Source organism: Prenolepis imparis, unplaced genomic scaffold (genome assembly GCF_030444845.1).
Source record: "Prenolepis imparis isolate NDT839.2.m4 unplaced genomic scaffold, iyPreImpa1.0 SCAF_3, whole genome shotgun sequence".
NCBI classification, from domain to species: Eukaryota; Metazoa; Arthropoda; class Insecta; order Hymenoptera; family Formicidae; genus Prenolepis; species Prenolepis imparis.
In genome coordinates, this window is record NW_028141161.1 from 15,898,072 (window position 1) to 15,920,941 (window position 22,870).

At 42.3% G+C, this 22,870-nt stretch overlaps 2 protein-coding genes across 21 annotated transcripts in view; one reads left to right on the forward strand and one right to left on the reverse strand.

Annotated features, from left to right (window-relative positions):
• The window catches only part of LOC145934030 (uncharacterized), a 172,496-nt gene that overhangs the window by 102,186 nt on the left and 47,440 nt on the right, over positions 1 to 22,870 (forward strand). The gene's annotated exons all lie outside the window — the stretch shown is intronic.
• Dati (zinc finger protein datilografo) overlaps positions 1 to 22,870 on the reverse strand; it is a 69,680-nt gene that overhangs the window by 7,461 nt on the left and 39,349 nt on the right. For 9 of the 19 annotated variants that reach the window (XM_083034203.1, XM_083034202.1, XM_083034201.1 and 6 more), the window contains 3 exons: positions 11,493 to 11,513; positions 9,112 to 9,305; positions 5,182 to 5,211 (listed from right to left, as the gene is read on the reverse strand). In XM_083034203.1, the coding sequence (XP_082890329.1) occupies positions 5,182 to 5,211; positions 9,112 to 9,305; positions 11,493 to 11,513 (245 nt within the window). The remainder of the gene's footprint in view (positions 1 to 5,181; positions 5,212 to 9,111; positions 9,306 to 11,492; positions 11,514 to 22,870) is intronic. The other 10 variants (XM_083034193.1, XM_083034184.1, XM_083034199.1 and 7 more) reach the window with 6 other exon arrangements.

Genomic DNA, 22,870 nt, shown 5'->3' on the forward strand with positions numbered 1-22,870 from the left:
AGATGACGACGAGGACGGCGTCGCTGCTGCATGCAAGTTATTCTCAGAGGGAAGCTGTGGTCCCCCTAGGTTCGACGCCCCGACCTGGCCCAACTGGAAAAAACCGGTTTCTTCGTCGCGCTCTTCCTTTTTTGCTTGCATCCTCGCTTTTTGCGCCGCGCGAGAGTGCCTCGACTCCTCTCTGACGCTCTTTCCCTTCTTCCCCTTCTTCTCGTTCCGTTCGCCACGGTCATACCTCTTTCGTCTCTTTCTCTTTCCTTATATCTTTCTCTCTTTTTCTTTCTCTTTCTTTATCCCGCACTCTCTCTATCTTTCTCTTTCTTATTCTCAGCTTATTCTCTTTAACTCGCTCGAGAGAGTGGACGCGGCGTGGGCGAATCCCTGAGGGACTTTATGATCCGCCGTGACCAGATTCATCTCTCTCTCGCGAGAGGCTGTATGCTAGGCGCAGTTTGCTGCATGCCGCTCTCTCGCTACCAATCCCAATTCCATACTTCCTGGTCCCTCTAAGAGTCTCTGCGTGTATCTGTCAGGGCCGCCAGTTTTTTTTATCCCGCGCCAAGATTTTCACCTCGATAGAAATACATAGACGGGCGGAAAGAAGCGATTTCTCGGCGAAAATGAGAGACTTTCAATTTGATCATTTTCGAAAATATCGAAATACTGAAGGCGCATATATGTGTCAAAATGATTTCAATTATTTCATAAATAATCGCGATTTCGTCCATTTAATGGTTAAATAAATTTTTAGCAACGCCGATCGATAACGCGGACATGATCGATGATTGGATAATGCGAGGGCGAATACAACGGCCGGCGGAGCGACGTCCGCATCCAGTAATATTTTTAACGTCGCGCTGCAAATAACTAGACGCCGCGAGACGAGAAATAGCATTCTATGGTTCCTCGATTAAGCCGGCGATAACTATAAATCGTCGGATGAAAATTTATTCGCTCGTCAGACTGCTTGGCCGACATGATCAACCTCTCGGATTTTTTTGCACTCTATCGCGCCGATTGGTTCCTCAATTTTTCCGGCAATCTCGATTGTAGATTATCCGTTCCTTGAGGCCCGACGCTCGGGGCCCGGGTCAGGGAGTGGCGTAAAAAGGAAGTGGGTGTGAGCACATGCGTAGCGATGCGTAACGTTGGCCGCGATGTGGCCATTTTGTGTTCATAGAGACGGGATCATCTTTGATCGAGGGCCGAGATCTCGTTAGCGAAGCGATTAGAACAAATCGAGGCGGGAGATTTTTTACGCAGGTGTACGCAATCAATAATAATATCGTCCGTGATTTGCGACATTCGAATATGCATGACACATCTCATAATCTCATCATAAAATATCGATAGCATATTATGAAAATTAATTAGAAAATTCTTGATACTAAAATAGGTAACAATAATGTTTGAATTTGATTAGTATCGATTTATTATTTGCGATTGATTTTGCAGTTGAGTTGATGTCGTTCGTCTTAGCTTTTATATTTAAAATGAATTATAAAATCTCTAAATTTGAAAGATAAAGTTTATTTATGTTTTGATCAAAAAATGCAAAACTTAATATATTATTATTAATATTTTTTTTGTCCAAAATTTGATATTCTAAAAGAAGTGAAATTGTACAATTATAATAAATCATTGTTTTAAATTGCTATAGTTTTTGTCACTATAATTACTATAAAATTTGTATTACACATTTTCAGATCATATTTTAATTTGCGATTTACTCGATTTTCTTAATCGTATTGCACAGTATCAGAATAAAACCACTTTTCAATTTTTTATTACGCGACACGATGACTGATTTTATTAATAAGTATATTCATAATTAATCTTGTATTTAATGATATTTTAATATTTGTCTACAACATAGCATAACATAGTTCCTATATCACTGATTTGTTAAAACGAGATTTATTCGATAGAGAAATTTATCGCGAGAGCGAAATCAATCATATTTTTGGATTCCGCAAATATATAACTTTAATTTTAATTTGTATATTTATGCACACATTTATGTAATAATAATGCAAAGTAATAATCGTCTTAAAATACGCAAGTGTGTAATACTTGTTAAAGTAAGTAAACAATTTCTTCCGCCATTCTAGATTTGTCTGTTGCTATTAATTTACGTGAATGTCGCGGATCTTAATTTCGTATAATCATATTTTTTTGTGTAATTTTTTTATCGTAATGTAAGAAAGTGCGCGATATGTGATGTCGAGAATGCTGTGCAAAATTGTCGCAAAATTATTATATTCTGATAATTAGTGCGCGCGATCGTAATTAACTGTATTTTCGCGAATGAGTATTAGTGAATACCATAAAACGGGAGTGATGAAGAAATAGAAGAGAAAAAATATACTTTAGTTAGAATAGTTTACTAATAAAATTTGAAGTTTGACTTTGGTCTTCTTCATGTTTATTCAGAATTAAATAATTATATAATTTAATGTACAAAAAAGAATAATAATCAGAAATATTTTTTATATTTTTGATATGTTGGAAATATAAATAAAATAAATAAATCTTTCACAATTAAACGTATAATACATTCCAATTTATCAATTTTTATCAAACAAAAAATATATACTAAGAATTATTAATTATATTTATTTTTTATAATGTGCTATTTTGCCTTAATCTTTCATAATGTATTCATATTTAATGATGAATCGATATCACTTAGACTGTGAAAATTAAAAATAATGTTGATTATATAAAAATTATAATTCGAACATTTTATTGTGATTTCGACATTTTTCATTAAGATTTTTTTCTGATTGATCTTCAGAATATGCTATTCAAGTATGGTGATTGCGAGATATCCTGATGGAATATATTCTTTCTTTATGTGTTCATTGTCATCTATTTATCTTAAACTCTGTCATTATTTTTAACGATTTCACAATTTAAAATTGCAATTTAAATGTGGCCAATAATGGACAATGTGCATTCGTTCCTTTCTTTTCCTCGGGCGACGATAAAATCCGAAGGCCGTTTGCGAGCGGCGCGCAATTCTTTTCTCCCGCCCTCCGTCGTTTCTTTTTTTTTCGCTGTCGTCTTTCCTTGGCTTTTTTAACCGCGACGAGGCCGCGAGACTCGCCGGCAGACAACCTTCAATACGATACTTCGGCTGTTCGTTGCTCCAACACGGCTCGCGGAATCCACGAAGAGATATTCACCGGCTTGCTCATCTCCTCCTTTACTCTCGTCCGAAAGAAAGAGCTCGCTACGTTTCGTTTGCTCGCGCGAGCATTATTTTCTCGAGAGACGAGAACGCTTTGTCTTTTGATTAAGGAAGACATAAAAAATTCTTGATTCCTTTTCTCCGTCTATGATTTATAATGCTTTCGGACGCTTTCGGTGCTTTCTCGGACGAACGACGAGAAGAACAACATAAATAACGCGAAAGTTCAAGGATGTATATAAAAGATATTGATCGGATGTATAAAGTAACCTCTGAGAGTTCAAGAATAATTTTATCGCAATTGGAAAATATAATTCTATTCAACAATTAAATAGTTACATTGATTTTCTCCTCAGCCCTCTTCACGGTCCAATGTCTCTTCTCTCGGCGCGAAAAAATATTACACGGGCGACATATATGCGATCGATAGAAATTAATATGCGTCGTTAGACACCCCGCGATTCGTTCTTCATCGCCGTCCCGTGTTATTAATCCACTTCCAAGAGTCGTGCGTTGGTAATTCGTGCGTAACACGCGCACGCGAAAATCGGTCGCTGACGTGATACGAGGCGAGAATGAGAAAGAAAAAAAAGTCTACCTAAAAGAGTCTACCTAACGTTACGAGGGTTGTCGACGGAGCACCCTCCGTGTTGTGCCAATAGGAGACCCGGATCTGTCGTGAACGCGTTCGACTAGACGAGCGGAAAAAAAAGAGCGCGAAGGGGCGTCGGTACAATGGGGTACAAAATCCCACCCTATCAGAAATGCCACGGGAATGATTTCATTAGTGTCCGCGCTGGTGATCGAGCATGGAGAAAAAATATAGAGAGGGAGAGAGCCATGGAGGCGGGGTAAAAAATTAATGCCGCGGAGTGAGAGAGAAGAGGAATTCAAAGGGCGCGATCGGAAAAATGGACTCGCGAAAATGAAGATTACACGATGAAAAAAAATTAGCTCTTATTAATAAATGTCAAAATGCTCGAAACGATGTGAAATTTTGCCATTTTAAAAGCGATATTATTTAATTAAAGTATGTGTACGTGAGAGAGACCAAGGTATCTATATATACGTGAAAATTGCTCTATCGAAAAAATTATGAGACGGTACAAGATCTCGTAAGAGCGGTCCGATTTACGAGTCGTTCTGCCGAGAAAGGCCGTCCCACTTTTCTATTTTAATGCCGCAAAAGAGACAAAGAGCGAAAAGTCCTTCTGGAGATTCGCCAGCCGGTGATGTTTACCGACGAAAGAAAGAGAGGGAAAAAGAGAGAAAGAAAGAGAGAGAGAGTGGCCGTACGGGGAATTCGAGACAGGGACGGAAAGGGATTTGGAGAGTGGAGTGTGAATCTTGCTTAATTAGAAGAATGGCCCGAAATTAAGAAGCGGTAATTAGCGATCGACGGACAAAAATGCTCGTCATATGACTCTTCGGTGATACATCATCATACATCTCCATGACTGTCGCAATTTATATGACTGCTGCGACATGAAACAATACTGACTTGCGTACTCATGATTGTGACATATGGGAAAAAAAAAGGAAGAACAAGAGCCGGCTTATAATCGTTTCACAATCTTCTCGACATGAGATCAATTAGACAGTGACTCTGTCTACAATATATACGTATATATATATAATTTTACGCGACGCGTCGTTAATTAAATAGATAACGTTTATCAGACGCATAAAAAATGCGAGGCGTCAACATAATTTCGCGCTACAACGCTATCATAATTTCACGCGTTTCGAGAAAACCACCGAGTAACCTGCAACAATACGCGTATGTATATAAATGTATGCTGTGTGTGTGTGTGTGTGTATATATATCTGTATGTGTCTTGCACGAATGGATTATTATAATGAAAATCGGAAACCGCAATTTTACACGTGCGACGAACGCGCACGTAAACGCGCCGCGAAACGAGTTGAAATTACACTCGAAAGGAATTCCCATGGGCATCTCCCATATATTGACCCGATCGTTTTACCTTTAATCGTTGCCATGGGTACTTCGAACACTGCGACAAAGAGACCAGCATGAAATAGAGATCAATCTGAATTAATGCGATACCATTAAATCGTCAATCATAGGTTTAGATTTTCAAGAGTATTCATATACCGATCATGTGTGCACGCTCCCGCGGAGAATAAATGAGAAAAAAAATACATTGCGTATAAATACACCGCGAGTAGTAATTAATTAGCGCCCCCGTGTCGGCGAAAATACGACGCGATAAGCGGTTGAAAATCTCCCTCCCTTTCCCCGGGCAAACAACGGATTTATATTATTGCAGGCGATCAATCCGTACGCGGCAAACGACGATGGTGCGTGTAAAAAAAGAAAAAAAAAATCTAGCCTCAAAACGAGATACACACAATCACCTCGCGGTTTTTAGTGCAGCGAGAGGAGGAGGGATAAATCCCCGTGGCGAGAGAAAATAAATCTAATGGCTAACGAGTTTTTACCGAGCCGCGCGTCCGGGGTAATTAAGAAGAGGGGAAGGGGAGGGATGAGACGGGAAGGCCCCGGAGATGAAAGAAGAAGGTCGAAAGGTGCGCGAAGAAAATCCCTGCGAGGCGGAAGGGTCTGTATCGTGTTGGACGACATTCATCCCTTGTGTGTACCGTTAAACTACGAATAAATACGAAGGCTCTGCGCCATGTGAAAGTGGCTGGAGACTCACGAGAACGGAGAAAGAAAGAAAGCGAAAGAGAGAGATCAGGGCTGGCTAAATTTGCGAAACTCTTGACCAAGTCTCGTTCCATAATTTTGCTTTCTAATTTATAGGCAAATTCACATCCCATTTCTCTTTCTTTCTCTCTTTCTCTCACTCTCACTCTCTCTTTCTCTCTTTTGAAATCATTTGGACGAATCTTCCAAAAATCTCAAGACAAAGATAAAGGAGAAAACTTGGGCGCGAGAAATGTACATATTAGACGAAGTCAAGCAAGATTCTATACCCTGATTAACGAGAAGGAAATTTCGATGCGGAGACACACTCTCTCGTCGATCGGCCATGCGGGATTTAGGATCGTGGGCGTATTAACCGGGGACATATCGCGGCGGTGTATCGTCGCGATGATCCGCCCCTGTTCCGAGCCGAGCGGGAAGAGGGTAACAGTTAATAGGATACATGGTGAGAGGAGGACGAGAGAGGAAGAGATGGTGTGTAGGTAGCATAGACGAGTTTCTATGCCCGGGCTACCGATCGTTCTCTATAATACATTTACGCTCCGGCCTATTATAATATTGTACTCCGGGTGTATTGTCTTTCTTAGAGCGGGATAATGTTTCGCCGACACGCCAGGCCTCGACCTGGAGCGTAACTCTTTCATTTCCCCTTACTCTCTGCCGTACTTCCGTGAGTCGTTTCTCTTTCCTCTTCGCTTTCTCTGCGTCTCGTGCTCTCTCGTATTCCGGTTGCTTCCACTCTCTCTCTCTCTCTCTCTCTCTCTCTCTCTCAATCTCTTTTTTTTTTTTTTTTTTTTAACAACGATCCATTAGCTATCGGGGTAGTAGCCCAACGCGAGGAAGACGGGCGGCTAGGCGCGGTCTGGAAATAGCGAAAACAATTTCAAGAAATCTGCCCCGGCGAAAATTCGATTAGCCGCGGAAGATGGGCTCGAGCTCTCCATTTGTTTCGTTTCGTTTTATTTCCAGCGGGCGTACTCTGTTTCCGTCGCGCTCGCGCCGGCGGCTTTTAATTACTTCGCCGCGCTCTTTTCGTAAGATCCTCTCTCTTCTTCTCTCTCGTTTCTTTCCTTCTTCCGCGCCTTCTTCATTCCTTCTTCCCGTGCCTTTTTTCCTCATTTAGCTCTCTGATATTTTTGCCAACAAGCCTGGACACCGTATTTTCACTTCATGTATATGGTTCGTAGCTTGATGCATATTTCGTATTAATATTTAATCTAGCTGCATTGATTTCGCGCGCGTAAGTCTGCCATTCAGGAATAATTTCGCGAAGGGCGAGCCGTAGTACCACTGGAAAATTTATCAAGCTTCGTTCGTTATTCCAACAAACGAAGGATTAAATAACTCGACTGCAAAAAACATTTTCATTATTGCGAGGATTATCGCGCGGCGCGTAAAAAAAAGCAGCGGTCCATTCTTCATAACTGCGCATTTTTCAGACAAAAAAAAAGATGATCGGGGTTTGTTGGTAAGGCCAGGGGCCGTCGGTCGTGACTTCACGGCAGATTTATCGAGGTCGTGCGAGAAACGACGGAAGGGGATAATCTGAAAGCTTTAGCCGTGGATTAGGTTTCAATTAGAGGAGCTCGATAAGCCGGGCGTTAAAAGAACGATATTTATTACCGGGGCATCCCCGGACGTGTGAACGGATTAAACTACGCGTGGGCCTAGACGCGCCGCACCTGATTCCGCGATTCGAACCGCTCAAAAATAATCTACATTCTAAATATACATATATTCGATTACACACTTGTTATCAGCATTTATTAATTCCCAAAGACTTCACGACATATATAATATTGTCATTTATATTTCATACGATTAAGATAAATTTATTATTAGAAACGCTATTTTACGCGGACTGTTATATAACGCAATCGGCATAATTGAGAACGAACGAGACTTGATATGTCTTTTCTCGCGGCGGAGAAAACCGGAGGAAGAGAAAAGGAGGAGAGACGTATGAAGGAGCGGAAAAAGAGCTCTCTCGCGGACGAGACGACAGATGCCTTCCCACGTTTTTTCGTTGAGACATGTGCCCGGCGCGGAAGGCGAAAGGGTTGAGAAATTCAGTTGCCGGTCGGGTGGGGCGGCAGCGGCAAAAAAACTGCCCCACGATACAAGATTCCGCTGGTAATCGTTGCGCGCCGCGATTCCACGCGAGCGAGGGGTGAATTCGATTAACCAGGCATGGGGGTCGCGGTCTTTTTCCCGATTCAGAACGTGCGTTTTACTTTTTTTTGTTTTTTTTTTTTTAAACCTCTGGCCCTCTAATAACCAGTCGGTGGCACGCACCCTCGGCCACCGTGGAGCCCGTACGTGTGTAAACAACGATTGTTCATTCATGAAGACTCGTTATGAGAAAATCCAGCGATCCGTGTCGTTCGTGACGCATTGTATCAAAGGGCTTCTCGCCCCTCGTGTTACATCTTTGTTCGCCAAATTTCTGCCGAGGATGTCGATTATTCGTCATGATCAGTTTCCTTCAGGTTCTGTCGTGTTTTTTTTATTATTTGAAGGTCGCTGAAATACATCTCAAATTCTCTCAGATGATAATCTCCTTTCGGCTTTCTCGGATCGTGATAACGTCGTCGTAATGATAAGCGTCGTATGATAATCCAGAGGCAAAAGCAAGCCCAAAGCAAACCCGCGAAAGATCCCAGAGGAACTATCCAAAGCCACTCGCGCGATTTGTTATTGATAAAAATAAGTACGCTATTTACAATAGGAAAAGACTACAAATCATAGCGCGGTTATTTAGGTTGAGATGAATCTGAATGTTTTATTCTCAAGCTTGATGTTGCTTGCCGGTTTTCAAGCTCGATACGTCGACCGCGCATCTCCGGCAACTATTTCAACTTGCTTGAGACGCATCGATTATATAGGGAGCCTTCGAAACGGAACAAAGGAAACGGCGGACACACAAAGAGCGCTTAAACGGGGATCCATCTACAGAGAGTATATATCGAGGCAAGCGTGAACCCACCACCACCATGTGCGTGCGTAACGAGTAACTGAACGTGTCGCGCGAGAAAGAGTTAATGCAAGATTTACGGTCGTTAGAGGAGCGATTAGCGAAAGTATTTTACGCGCGAAGAAAGATCGATGTCGATCGATCTCTTCCACCTTATTTCCATTGATTCTCGAACCCCTTCAGTTAATTTACCGGCACCGCGTGAATTTTTAGCGAAATTTTGCGAATTTGGACGTCGGATTTGGTACATACATGACTGACCTTCGACGTGTGAGTACGGAGGCTGGACTCCGTGGCGAAGCCCTTGCCGCAGATGTTGCAGTGGAACGGCCGGTTCTTCGCCCGCTCCACCTGAGCGTCGTGATTCCTCAGGTGTTGTTGCAAATTCGACAGTTGGATGAAGGCCCGCCCGCAGTCCGGTAAATGGCACTTGTACGGTCGTTCACCTGCGATCAGATACCGTAAGGCGTATTAGAATTTCGTGCGGCTGGGCACGAGCGTACGTAAATTGTGTTACGGTCGACGGGGTGGTGCACGTAACGGCGGCGTACACGCTCGATCAGGAAATTCGCACCGGACATGCCACGCGATTTTCCTAAACATCTCCCCGAAGCTCGCAATTTTTCATTCTCCATCGAAAGACGAAAAGTATCGGTAATATGATTTTTCTTCAAATTTTTCATTACCGCTAATAATTTTGCAAAAGTTATGGGAAACTTGAAAAATTTTCGCAAACAAGTGACTTTTCATATCTCGATGGATTATCCTCTTATGCTGATTTATATAATAATATTCTACTACTTATAATCATGCGTAAAGTATTCATATTCCTAAGCCTTTTATATCGTTTACTTGTGATTGACGTGTAAAAGTGGGTATCATCTTTCTAACGTATCGTATATTCAATATCAATTTTGTCCTCGCGGTCTGCGCGACGAAGATTGATGAAGAGATTGAAACGTCATTAATGACTCGTTTGTCAGCTCGCCAAGTATGTCTCTCTCATTCCCTCGGTTCGCTCTTAAAAGGTAAAAGCTATGTGGAAAAAACGCGCTTAAAAGGAAGCGAATTGGCTGGCCACTGACTCTCCGGCTTTTTTCCCGGGACTTTTTTTTTACACGGGCATGCAACAGGTTTCTACATCTACATCGAAGAGTAGGAAGGTGGGAAAAAAAAACGTCGCATTTTTTTATCTCCGCGGGCAGGAAGGTGCGAACAGCCTCGTAAAAAATGTGTAAAAAATTCGAATACAGCTAAAACGTGCAAATACATATTTTTTGCATAAATTCGTAACGATGTATACTTTGTATACTCTGTACAATGTCTTGAGAAAATTTCCGTTTGTATCAAGATATAAGAATATTCAAGCGCCTCTCTCGCCTCCTCCCGCGTAATAATGATAGAGTAATGTAGCCTCCTCGATTGTTTAATCGCGTCGATCGATCGGCATTCGAGAGGCAGACTTCAGCTGCCGCTGCGTTTTTATTGCGTTTTTTTTTCTCCTCTCCACGACTCGCCGCCGTTCGTCTCGAGTGGACTCGATTCTAATTCCTACAAGCGATTGGCTCAATTTAACTTTTATTAATATCGACATTCTTCCCCAATCCTTTTTACCCCGGGCACTTGTTCCTTCTGCTCTCTCTCGCTCTCTCTCTTATCTCTCAGTCGTCTTCCGCAGGATTCATCTTTTATTCAGTCGCGTGATTCATCGGAGAATTTCATCGTGTTCGATTTAATAAAAATAACTCGAGCGAGCAAAATTAGATTCTGCAATCTTTTATCGCGTGCTGACATTTAGAACTTCCGTGAGCAAAAGCAAAACGCGATCGAGCATGTGCATTTTTTGCAACGTGTATGTACATTTTTTTTTACGAGGAGAAATAATAGAAGCGACGGATAAAAGTAATTGTATTTTAGATTTTAGAGCGATGCCGGTATAACACTGGCAAGTCTGTTATTAGAGGAAACGATTCCCCAGAGAAACAAGCGAGCTGATCGTTCGTATTTATTTCCCACGTGAAATAAGTGCAAAGGGAGAAAACGCCTTTGCGTTTGCAAAGGTTTTTACATGAAATGAAACTTTATCGCATACGCTAATACGTCAACTTATTTCTCATCAAGAATTCACTTCCGCGTATATTCATGCAAATTCGATCTTACATTTTTCTGAAATATATGATTGAGCTCTGTAATAATTACTGATCAATCTCGAGAAACTGGCTGAAGGAAACGAGAGAGCATTCTTGTACATGTATATAAAACAATATTTTGTCGCGTGTGATTAAAACTTCTGTCGTGCCAAATATCAAAGTAATTTTTTTTTGCTTGGACAAAAATTATTTAACTCTGCTATAGCAATGATCTGGAGTTCAAGAAGGAATAACGTTAGAAAAAAAGAGCACTTAGAATTTTTATGAAGGGACGCTCGGCTCGTCCCTCCCTCGCCCGCGAGACCGTATGTTTTCTGTCGCGCTACAATTAAAAACGTATTAATATACCGGCTATACTAACGGCGGTATCGGGGGGGAAAGTCTAGTGGTTTCTTATTGTCGGCGCTTAATTGACGGTTGAAACATTTATTTGTAGAACGATGAGCTCGTCCACGTGTACGCTCGCACATATGTAATATTCACCTTTTTTGTGTGCGCTTGGCGCTACCGGAAGCAGCGACCGTAGGAAACAAACGTAGTAAGAGGGTTAATACACCTCTCTCTTTCTTAGCTCATAAAAGGGAAATAATGACATAGAACGAATATTGTAAACTCCGGCCGGTTTCTACGAAAGCAGTCAATTTTCCAGCACTATAATAGGACAAACACTCTGCTCTGACACAAATGCATTCTCGCGCGATATTTAATATAAAAAAGAGGATATTGCGGTGACGGTGTGTATAAATGCTGGTATTTCAAGCGTGCAGTCGGCATTCATTTTTTATTACCTTGTTATCGTTTAATCGACCGTGCTAAGATATTAATCCGTAAATGTATAATAGTAAACGTCATTTATATATGTTATATAAACATCGTCAACCGACTTATTAGTTCTTATCAAGATTCCACGCTGATTTGATCATGATCCGAACGCGATAAAATAATTGATCGAATAATGATGTATCGTGAAGGATCGAGGATTCATTCGGATAACTTTTTATTAAATCAGAAGCATTCTATTTTTTTAAAATAATTAGACAATTCCTCATTGTATAATGTAATGGCTTTTTATTCGTAATAATAATGCGCGTGGCCTCGCGCGGAGAGAGCTCTGCGAAGAGTTATGATTAAATTTAAAATCTCGCGTGCGAAACGAAAGGACAAGAGATGGAGCAGCAAAGGGGTGAGAAGGGGAGGGATCGCTCGAGGTTCGCCTGCTCGAAGGGTCTAATCCCGACTCTTTGAAACCCTTTGTCGAGTGCAAGAATTACGAATTGTGAAAGAACTTTTGATGAATCGGCGCAGTTCGCTGAACATCCATCCAGCGAACAGCAACATTTTCTATTTTTTTTATTTCTTTTAAATTTTACAAGTATTCCGATATATCTTTATATAAAGCAGAATGCAACAGTTACTAAACAATAATTATTAAATGAGTAGTTATAAAATTTCAATCTATAACAACAGTTTGAAAAAAAAAATGATTATATATATTCACGCATTTTTCTTAATATCTCGCGTTTTTATTTTAATATTTCGAAATATCGCCCTGGCTGGATAACGTAAAATATAATATTTGCTGCCACGTCGTATTTTCATGCAAGCTATAAATTCTATCCGTCATTTCGGGGCCCGGACAATTTCAATTTTATTCCATTAAAAATCGTGATCATTGTTGCACGAATGAATTTATCGCGCCAGACATTCTACACGAATTTCAACATTTAATTTTGACGTACGGTTACTACCCTCGAGCTCTCTTTTTCTCTCTATTTCTCTCTGACCGTTTAGCCTGCCTGCCTCTCTCTGCCAACACCCTCTGACATCCTCCTCTCGTTCTCTGTTTCTCTCTCTCTTTCTCTCTCTTTCTCTCCCCCTTTCCTCTCGTGCTTCCTCCACTGCGTTGCAGCGTTCGCGCAAATCATTTTCGGAATATCAAACACCTCTGACAGAGCGCCCAATGATTTCCCACCCCGTTCGCCCTTTCGCCGTGCGGCGACCCTTTAATGCCGGTTGCAGTCGCGACTCTTTTGGCGAGATCTCGCTTTCGCCAGCCACCGCCGTGGCCGCTGATCGGCCGCGAGATTTTCAGCGCTTTTTTTTTCCGCGACGCCGACATCTCGCCGCTCCACTCATCAAAATCACCGGGCTGGCGAAAGTACGTAGAAAACCCGGCAAAAGCTCGCACGTGGTTGGACGTGTGAGCACGAAACAGCCCGTGGAATCGCCACCTCCCTTCTACCCACCTTTCCACCACCTCGACGTCGGTCTGACCGGTGGTGTGTGCTGGTCGGTCGCACCCGCACACTCGTACCGAGTAGATGTTATATACCGGATGGATGGCCACCCAACTCCCTTGCGCGCTCGACCACCCCCTTCGGCCCTTCCGCGCGCGCGGCCCACTACACGTCCACGGCAGAAAATTAATGTCCCCTGCAATCCATGTATAATGCATTCGCATTTCGTTCAACGAACAAATGAACGCACCGCTAGAAAATTTACGTCCCATCTCGCTCCCGGCCGAGCGTCTTTTCTCTTGTTCCGAGTTCTCTCTCTTTCTCTCTCGTTCGAATCTCTCTCTCTCTCTCTCTCTCTCTCTCTCTCTCTCTCTCTCTCTCTCTCTCTCTCTCTCTCTCTCTCTCTCTCTCTCTCTCTCTCTCTCTCTCTCTCTCTCTCTCTCTCTCTCTATCTGTATTTCTCTCTTTCTCTCTATCCATCCCTTGCACGGGAATTCGCGAGCGGAAACGCGCCGGCCCTGACCAACTCGCGACCGCGCTCGATCGTTCTCTCTTCCGGCCGCACGTTTCTCCATCTCCCTTCTTCCCCCTTTTCCCTCCCATCCCATGTCCGACCCTCTCTCCCTTCCTTTTCCCCTCGCCCCGCACTCCCGGCGTCATCGAAATTCCGGCTGGAAATCATTAAATTGCACGCACTCACACGCACGTGCGTTGTTCGCACTGATGACCCTCTCTCCTCGCGAACACCCTTTACCTCGACCCCCGGCTCTTTCGCTCTTGCGACCTTCTATGACACTCGTCCAACAATCCACACGAGTGATACATACCTCGAATTTTGGTGTGTGAGGGACGCTGATAGTGGCAAATACGGACTGTTTTCCCGGAAAAATTGACGATGACAGCGATGGCGCGCGAAAGGCGGCGAACAAATTTACGCAATTATCGAGAGCAACGCAATATTTCATGTCTCCTCCTATATTTTGGTATATGGGAGACGAAACGACTCATTTGATGGTTTAAAGATAAAAAACGGATACGTTAGCCGTTAGACACTTCAAAATTGCGAATCGAGATTTATTTGTAAGTAAAAAGAAAAAATTTATAGAAAGAAAAAGATAATCGTGGAGAGGATTAGAACCCGTATCAAACTATACGCTGCAACATTGTGTTATATTGTTATCAAGACTCGTGAATGAGCTTATTTCACTTATCAGCGCATTTTAACGGATTCTCGTTTGATCATCATATCTTTGAAAGTAGCACACTTTGCTCTAAGATAGAGATATGACTAACAACATTCTAGCTATATTAAACTTCTGTTATTCAACAATCACGATTTTCTGTATATTTAGAATAAAAAAAGTATACATATTTTTTAGAAGTGTTGAAATAATATAATTCTAATGCACATTAGAGAAAAAATTAGATACAAACAATTCTCAGGCTTCGCTTTATCTTTTTTTTACGAAAAGATAAAATTTTAGATAAAATAATGATTAGTAAGAATTCATGTGAAATCGGAAAAAATTCATGTAAGAGCATGATGAAATATTGAACAATAGCGTAAGGCGATTATGTGATGAGAGAACTTCTGAATTTTGTACTTCGCGTCTTTCGGTGGCACATCGATTGCGTTATTCACACGGCGCTTAATACAGCGAGATGGTGCAAAGTGGCCGTTAAAAAATTTAAGTTTCTCATGTACGACGCGGATTGCATTAACCTTGGTTCGACGGGAAAGTATTTTCGGAAAAGACGGTCTATAGCTCGGTTCGTTGCTAATTAAAGCGCGTTTATCCGCGCTGCTCTCGCTAAAGCGAGAGTCGAAATGCGATTAAGCTACAAATTTAGCCTAAAAGTACGACGATAAAGTGACATTCTCCATTAATTTTCTTACATGTCCGGGAATCGTTGATGCTTTCTTCCACCGTTGGTGGAGGAAGCGATCGTTCGGGATGATATATAAAAAGATTTTCGTCGTGACAACAACGATCGCGCCGGATATTGACTGGGAACGGAGAACCCTGGGATTCTATCCTGCGTATATTATTAGTTGCGCACGTTAATAAATTCGCGATAGTAAACGTTATTCGCCCGCGGTCGCGCCGCAACAAAAATGAAGAATTAATTATTTAGACGGGTTATGGGCGCGCCATGTTTATTGGTCTACATTAATTACGGTTTCGTTAGCCTGGTTAGCGCAAGAGCCGAACAATTGAGTCGTTGTGTTTTGATAATTATTCCCGTGACAGTCATTAATAATCAAGCGTACTATATAATTAACTGCTATAACCGGAACCGCCTTCTATTCCTCGTTCGACGCTCTTGAACATATTTTTCCATTTCGAAAAATCCTGACAAAGTATGTTTCACCAGTAATTATTTTTGAAAAAATAATTAGTCATGATTTGTGTGAACGAAACAATGTATATGTTTCTCGAGAAAGAACAGGTTATTAATATCAATTTACTTTATCAGGTAAATGATTTCGAAATAAAGTCATTTGTGAATAAAATAGCTTATTAATATCGTTCTATTATTATAGTTTTCTATATTAAAGGATTTTACTCTCTGTGAAAAATATAAGACTGATCATGATAATGAAAGGGTTTCTCTGATGATTTTTTAGTAATCAAACATTTTTCAAGTTTTCACGAGTTAAAATCTTTTTTGAAAATCTATCGTTTTTTTTATTCTACAAGCATTTCAAGAGTTTTATTTATAAAATAGTACGATCTTATTACAATTGATACGAGAACATTACCATACAATTTTTATATAATAAAATTTTACTCTATATCTTTAAACCATTGTATTTCATATTAATCTGGAATTCTTTTCCCCTCCTCGATTATCAGAAATTCTATTTGAGGAGACTGATCTCTCTAGCAATTATATCGAAGTTATGGAAATGAGCTATTAATTTCGCAGAGGTGTTAAAATGCGGTACAAGTGGTCAAACGACCCTTCGGCGTCTCGCGAAAGCTGTCGCTGAGAGAGGTGTGTCCGTTTTGTGCACGCGGTGGTTAACATCGCCAAAGTTCCCGACTATAGCGATGTCACAGCGCGTCGGACAGATGAAATTACTTTCCGGGGAAATAATTATCGGGAGATTCAGATCAGATTTATCGAAAGAAGAGCGCGGGGCATTACGCGTGGACGCTGCTGGAAATTTATCGGGTTCGGAATTACCATGAAACTGGCGTTAGCGCCATGATTCGGCTGGATACAGCGTTATATTGCGCTAGGAGAACACGTTACCCAGGCACATAGAATTCGAACGAGAGGGAAAGAGATAGATAGATAGAGAGAGAGAGAGGGAAAGAGAGAGAGTACATCCCTTTCCCGAGCGATGCAGCGGAGCGTTTCACGCATGCATGGAAATCATTAAAATAAAATGGCCGATAACAAATGACTGTTGCAAAGAGGGGAGCCCTCCCGGTTAGCGGCCATCTTGGTTCACGTGACCGTCATCCGGGCAACCACGGGCACGCCACGCCCCTTTAATGATTTCTACCCCCTGGCGAATGTGGTGTACATACGTACGTGCGAAATTTCTCCCGTGTGTATGTATTTGTACAAGGATGTGTGAGTATATATCCCCCGCATACAGCGGGGTACAGTCATCATCAGTAGTCCAAGCGAAATCACCCCTGGTACAGCCTCTTCTAAACTCGCCGTCAACGATCATTCTCGAAAATGCATTTCGGAGTTGAAACCCTCTGATTTTCTGTCATTCGTTGAAGGAAGTGTGAAATGCCTTCGCGGCATTTATGACATGATGAATTATACATTCGAGAAGTATACAATGATCTAACTCGACTCGTTTCCAGCCAGTCTGATCGGTTTAATGTTTTGCGTTGCAAAGTATCATGCAAGTATCCCTCGTATTGAATGAAACGAATCTACAGAACACCGAAACCGGTATGATTCAGTTTGATTTAAATTTCTATACTATATAGACGTACGAAAATTCATGTAAGATATATCTTTCCGTATCTGTGTGTGTGTGTGTGTGCCTGTCTAAAATTGTGCTCAACAAAGTTATAACCGGTTTCGATTTCTGGTTTCTATCTCGTCGTGAATATAAGCGTAGCGATCATTTTCGCGTGTCTACCGACGCTCGAAATAAGCAAAGTCCGAAATAGGCCAAATTGTAGCGAGATTCAATCCCGAATCTAGACAATGCCGGGGTAACGATGCACTTGGGATGACGTCGACGGTGCCGTTGCATTTTGCAACTCGTCGTCGTCGACGTCGCGCGGCCTTCGCGCCCGGAAAGTTCAAGGTTCGCATACACTCAAACGCACATACACACATACACACAAACAAACACAGACATCAGCCAGAATTGAAGCAAATTTTCGAGTCGATAGCAAGTGAGCGAACGAACAGGGAGGCTCGCGGAATCTAGTCTCGGCCCGTTGGCGGCGGCGAGATACTACGTTTGATGATGCGGGCAAGGCACGCGGGCAAGCGTTCGGGAATCGCGGCCGGGCACAGCAAAGGGCGGTAATATAGTTGATCAATAATCTCTCGTAACTTGGTTAGGCGCGCGTTTATTTTGTCGAATGCGACCTATTCGCTCGTCGTCAGCCGAACGTCAACCGGCGTATTAAGCGGCCATGAAAGTTTTATGAAGCAAAGATTACTGCCGACTCCACTTTGTCCTGCGTGTCGTTATTACGCTTCCGCTGTTTGTTCCCGTGTTTCATGACACGTTGCGTTTTCTCTATTCGGCTAAACAAGCCCCTTTCGTAATTCGCTCATTGAACGCCGACAAAACGCGATCAATTATCATTTAACACGATAGCGCGTGATAAAGGGGCGGAGTTGAATAAAAAAATATATTTATATAATGTATTGGAAAATGCTAGAACGTACATTAAATAGTATAATTTAAATAATTGCGTGTTTCGATTGCAGTGTTTTTGTCACATTAAACAATGAAAAACGTGGTAAACAATAAAAAATATATATGACTTTAAAATCATATCAAATTCATTAGAAAGCATCGACCGGCTTTCAGCGCGCAAATCGAAATAATTCGACGAATTTAGCGTAGTCGGCAATAAAGAGGTTGTTATCGCCGGGAAACGGAGATTTGAGAATTCGCGAACAAGGTCATTCAACGCTCGAAGAGGTTCCGCGGTTCTTCCTACGATGATGATGATGCCAACGAACTTCCTGTTGTTGCCGGTTGGTCGGGTCGTGCGCGGGTGGAACATTATTCGGACATATGGTATAGTCCTTTCTCTCTCCATCTTTCCCTTATTCCGTCTTTCTATCTCTTTCTCTCTTTCCGTTCGCTCTCGCACTCTTACCCTCTCTCGAAGCGCTTCACCTGCCTTGCCCGAAACTCTTTACCTTTTACTTTATTATTTTTTTTTTTTTTTTTACCAATGCCTTCGCTTTTTTCGGGCCGTCCACGGGGAACATCGGGGTCGCCGACCCGGGTCGAGGCTCGTAACCCTTCCTGATCGCCGCGGCTTATTTCCACGCATCGAGGCCGATGAACTCTTTTTTTCTGCGATCGATTTCGACCCTGTAAATCATTCGGCCGACACGTGGAATATTCAGGATCGCGATAGATTCGGCGAGACGTTCTCACCTCGACGTCATTCGCGACACCTGTCAGTTTAGCGCAAGCTCGTGGATGGTCTATTATTATTGCACTCTCCGTGTCAATCGCCTTTGAGCTCAGGAAATTCATCATTTAACGAAAGTTCGTACCGAGCCGCGGAGGTTAAGGTCGAAATTGAAATCGCCAGGTGGGAACGCGAATTTACACGGTGCGGCCACACGCACTTCTGTAGACAAAAAAACTCATCGAGCAGAATACTTTGCCGACAACTTCGTCTCTTCTTTCGCGCGCGACAAGCTCTAATTTCGAGCCGGCCCGTAATTTTTCTCGCGGACTCAGCCGAGCATAATTTATTCCCGATGCCTGATGAGACCCATTGTCGCCGAGACGGCGCTCTCGGCGGCGAAGGGGGTCGAAAACGAGTCGGGTCTAGAAGAGGGGAAAGGGGGAGGGGGGCCTCGTGGAAACGAGGGGTTGAAGTGGTCGTCACCGCGCTTCTAGTCGAGGAGAGAGGAAAAAAGAAGAACGAATTATATAAGACACCGGAAGAGGAGTACACGCGGCGCTTGCTTCCACTATACCCGTCCGCATCCGTCCGAGAGTGGTAACGATCGTTTCTGGATGCAGGACAAGATCGTCTACCCCTTTTCCTCTTAACGACAATCTTTCGTCGCTTAACAGGCATTTCGTCGAGACCTTTTTTTCTCGCTCTCGTTCCCCGCGTTTCTCTCTCTTTCTCGTCGTAGGACGAGATGGCGAATCTCGGATCATTAGGCAGAACGGGATAAAAAGGGGTAAAAATTAATGTCTCAGAACGAACGTTCGGCCTGTCGAGTGGCCGGAGCTAAGTCGCTGATGACCCTCGTGTCTTTACGATTTTTCATCGCGAGCCATTTGTTCGTAAGATCCTGGAAAGGCCACCCTTCGCCACCACGAAAACTTGCCAGTTGAACGACCTTTGATTTCTCGATAAGGTTGACGTACAACTGAATTAACAACGAACCACCACGCTGCAAACAGCTCGCGATTATAGATAAGATTTCATCTTAAGGGAAAAATTTGCCGAAGTAAGGTCAGCTTGTTTTCAAAACATGTCCATGCGCCTTTAAGCTCGTCGCGCACACGGCGAGTTTACACGCGTACCTCTTTCACACATAGATAGATAATACGTTCACGTACATTATACGTATCTCGCGCACTCGCAAAGCTGGGCCCCGAAGTTTTCAACGTAAGACGGCCGCGTTCTCCGTATACCGTATGGCGCGTCCCGCGCGTTACCTCCCACACATGCCGTGTAGAAAGTTTACTAGATGGAAATCTATATCTTATTTTACAGCCGGCCGTGCTCAATATTCTTGACCCCGCCGGCCCCGAGCGGGTCGATATAAATGGTCCGCGTAAATCTTTCCAATCCGAGGCTCTCTCAGTATCGCCGATAGATAAAGAGATGCATCTCTCTCTCTTCTCTTCTCGCGTAGATGGAAAATATTATCGACGCTATTATACACCGAGAGAGAAACTTTGACTCACTGAAGCTTTAACGATACATAATTTTATTTACAAATATTTTTCTTCTTTTTTTTAATTGAAATATAATATACTGTCGATTGAGAAATTCGATACTTGACGGACTCGCGAATTTTCCAAGGATTAATTTACTATAAAATTCCTCTCGAAATCGTGATTTAATAAATTAGTCATTCATAAAGACTAAATTTATGCCGCATCGTAATCTCACAGACGGGACGATTAATATTACCAAGTCATTAATAATATTAATAAGATATAGCATTAATGTTGCAATTATATACAGATTCGCGCTTCGCGTTTTCGCAATCGCAGTGTCAGCGTGATAATCGCGCCGCTACAACATCTACAACTTGTTTCCGTTTAAAGATGCATACATTTTTATTCCGAACAGAGCGTGAACCGGGGTTCTCATTTCGCACATCTCGCTCTCTTTATTGGATTATTGGATACACGGCCGATGCGATAGCGCGAGACGCGTCATCGATAATCGGAGTAATTGCAGATGCAAAATAAATACGTCGACGGCGCGGATTACCTATCTCCCGTGCGCGTTGATAACGAACTATCGATAACGCGGATGAAAAGGAGAGAAAAAATAAAAATATAAAATATAAAATAAAATATATAAAATATATAAAATCGAAAGAGAGGAATGACACATCGCGGCGAACGTCGTGGCATTTGTCGGCGCGAAGTTATTACATTGTAGGAGGCTGAGAGGAGCATTAAGTATCCTTAACCTACTGACCAGTTCTCTGCGTGGCGCGACTAAAACGTGATCGCGAACATCATATCTGATTTTGCGCAAAAAGTCCCAACTTTCCGTGCCAGATTAGAAAGCTAATCTACATTTCGTTAGGCGGCGTTACCGTTCACCGGCAACGCGTAAGTATTGTAATTATACACTCAGCGTACCTATATACCGGACTGTTTGCGAGACGGGAAGGGTTCAGTATTCGTTCGAAATTCGGCTCGATACCCCTTTCCCCCGCACGATGCAGCCATATGGCGGCGCGATTTTTTTAGGCTCCGAGCGAAATATCGCGAATAACGTTCGTTATTCACGGGATACGGTCATTCATTAGTGGGAGCACTTGCGGAAAATTAAATCACAAATAAATAAATAACAGCGATAGATTATTTTCATATATGATATTTGCTCGATATATTTATATATATATATATATATATATATATATTCCCCCCCCCCCCAAGAATCGTTCCACTCTGAAAATGATGACATTTCGAAAACGAGATGTTTTTCCTACGAGATGTTTTTCCTACGAATATATAATTAATTTACGCCGGAAGAGGCCAGAGCGGGCGCGGATATTTTATTTGTATTTCAAATATTCCTTTTGTTTCCACGCGACGTACTTATGTTTCAACGTGGACAGGGATTTTCGTCTCGCTAGGAGAATCTTGAAGGAGGAGCGTCTCGGTTCGCGAAAGGGTTGCGAAAGTAAGTCAGTAAAGCAAGGGTGAACTTTCGGCCGAATTCAAAGATTAAAACGACGGTGTCTCTTTAAACGTCTTGCGAGAATCGCGTCGTTTCTAGAGTCGTTCCGATTCACTCTCGACAGTCTCGGAGCGTTATTTTTAATTGCTGCTTCCAAAGCTTGCGAACATTTATTCGCAAAATTGCGATCGTTCGTGGGAGGAAGGGGGAGAAGAGAGGCGTCGCTTTTACGTCTGCGCTACTAAATAATAACGGTGAATTCACGAGAGCGTGAAAACTAACGCGACCTTGCTTTTTATACTTCGACGAATACTTATTACTTCTAGCTGCATCTCGGACTATTCTATATCAGCTACGAGCGATAAGATAGCCGCGAAAAAAATCACTCTCATGGCAACAATCTCAGGACGCACTGCGGATTTGCGTGATGTGGAAAAAGTGAACGCGCCTTGAAAAACGTTTCTAGAAAAATATGTACATCGATGAAAAATAACTTTGTTTGTCCCCAGTTTTGTCGCATATTAAAAGCACACTTTACGGTGATTTGCGTGTATGTGTGCGCTTAATTTTAATTAAATTATAAAATTGATACGTATGTTCTTTTTTTTTTATAGAGTGACGCTAAAATATCAAGTATCTAAAATATTAAAGTTACAGATACAAATCTATTATATAAAATTGGCTCGTGCGTTAAACGCGGACTATTCGAGAGGAACGTTATAAATTTCATTTAGAAGTATCTCTCACTTCCTTTCTTCATAACTGAACTATGGAGAACTCTCGAGTCGCGTGATTTGTCCGGTCTAGGTGAGCTCGCGCGGTTTCCCTTCCCATTAAATTTTAATTAACTGCGGGTGGGAAAAAACGAGGTAAGTGCTATACCTCACAATATGCATACTATAGTCCACGTTTTGCCATCCCGCGTAATTAGTTTCATCGACCACTAACGCCGTACAAGGTGTTGAACAAAAAGGCAGGAGACTCGCCGAGCTCCGTGAAAAAGGACTTAACCGTTGTTCCTCGTCCAACAAGCAATTCGAGATCGTGGCAC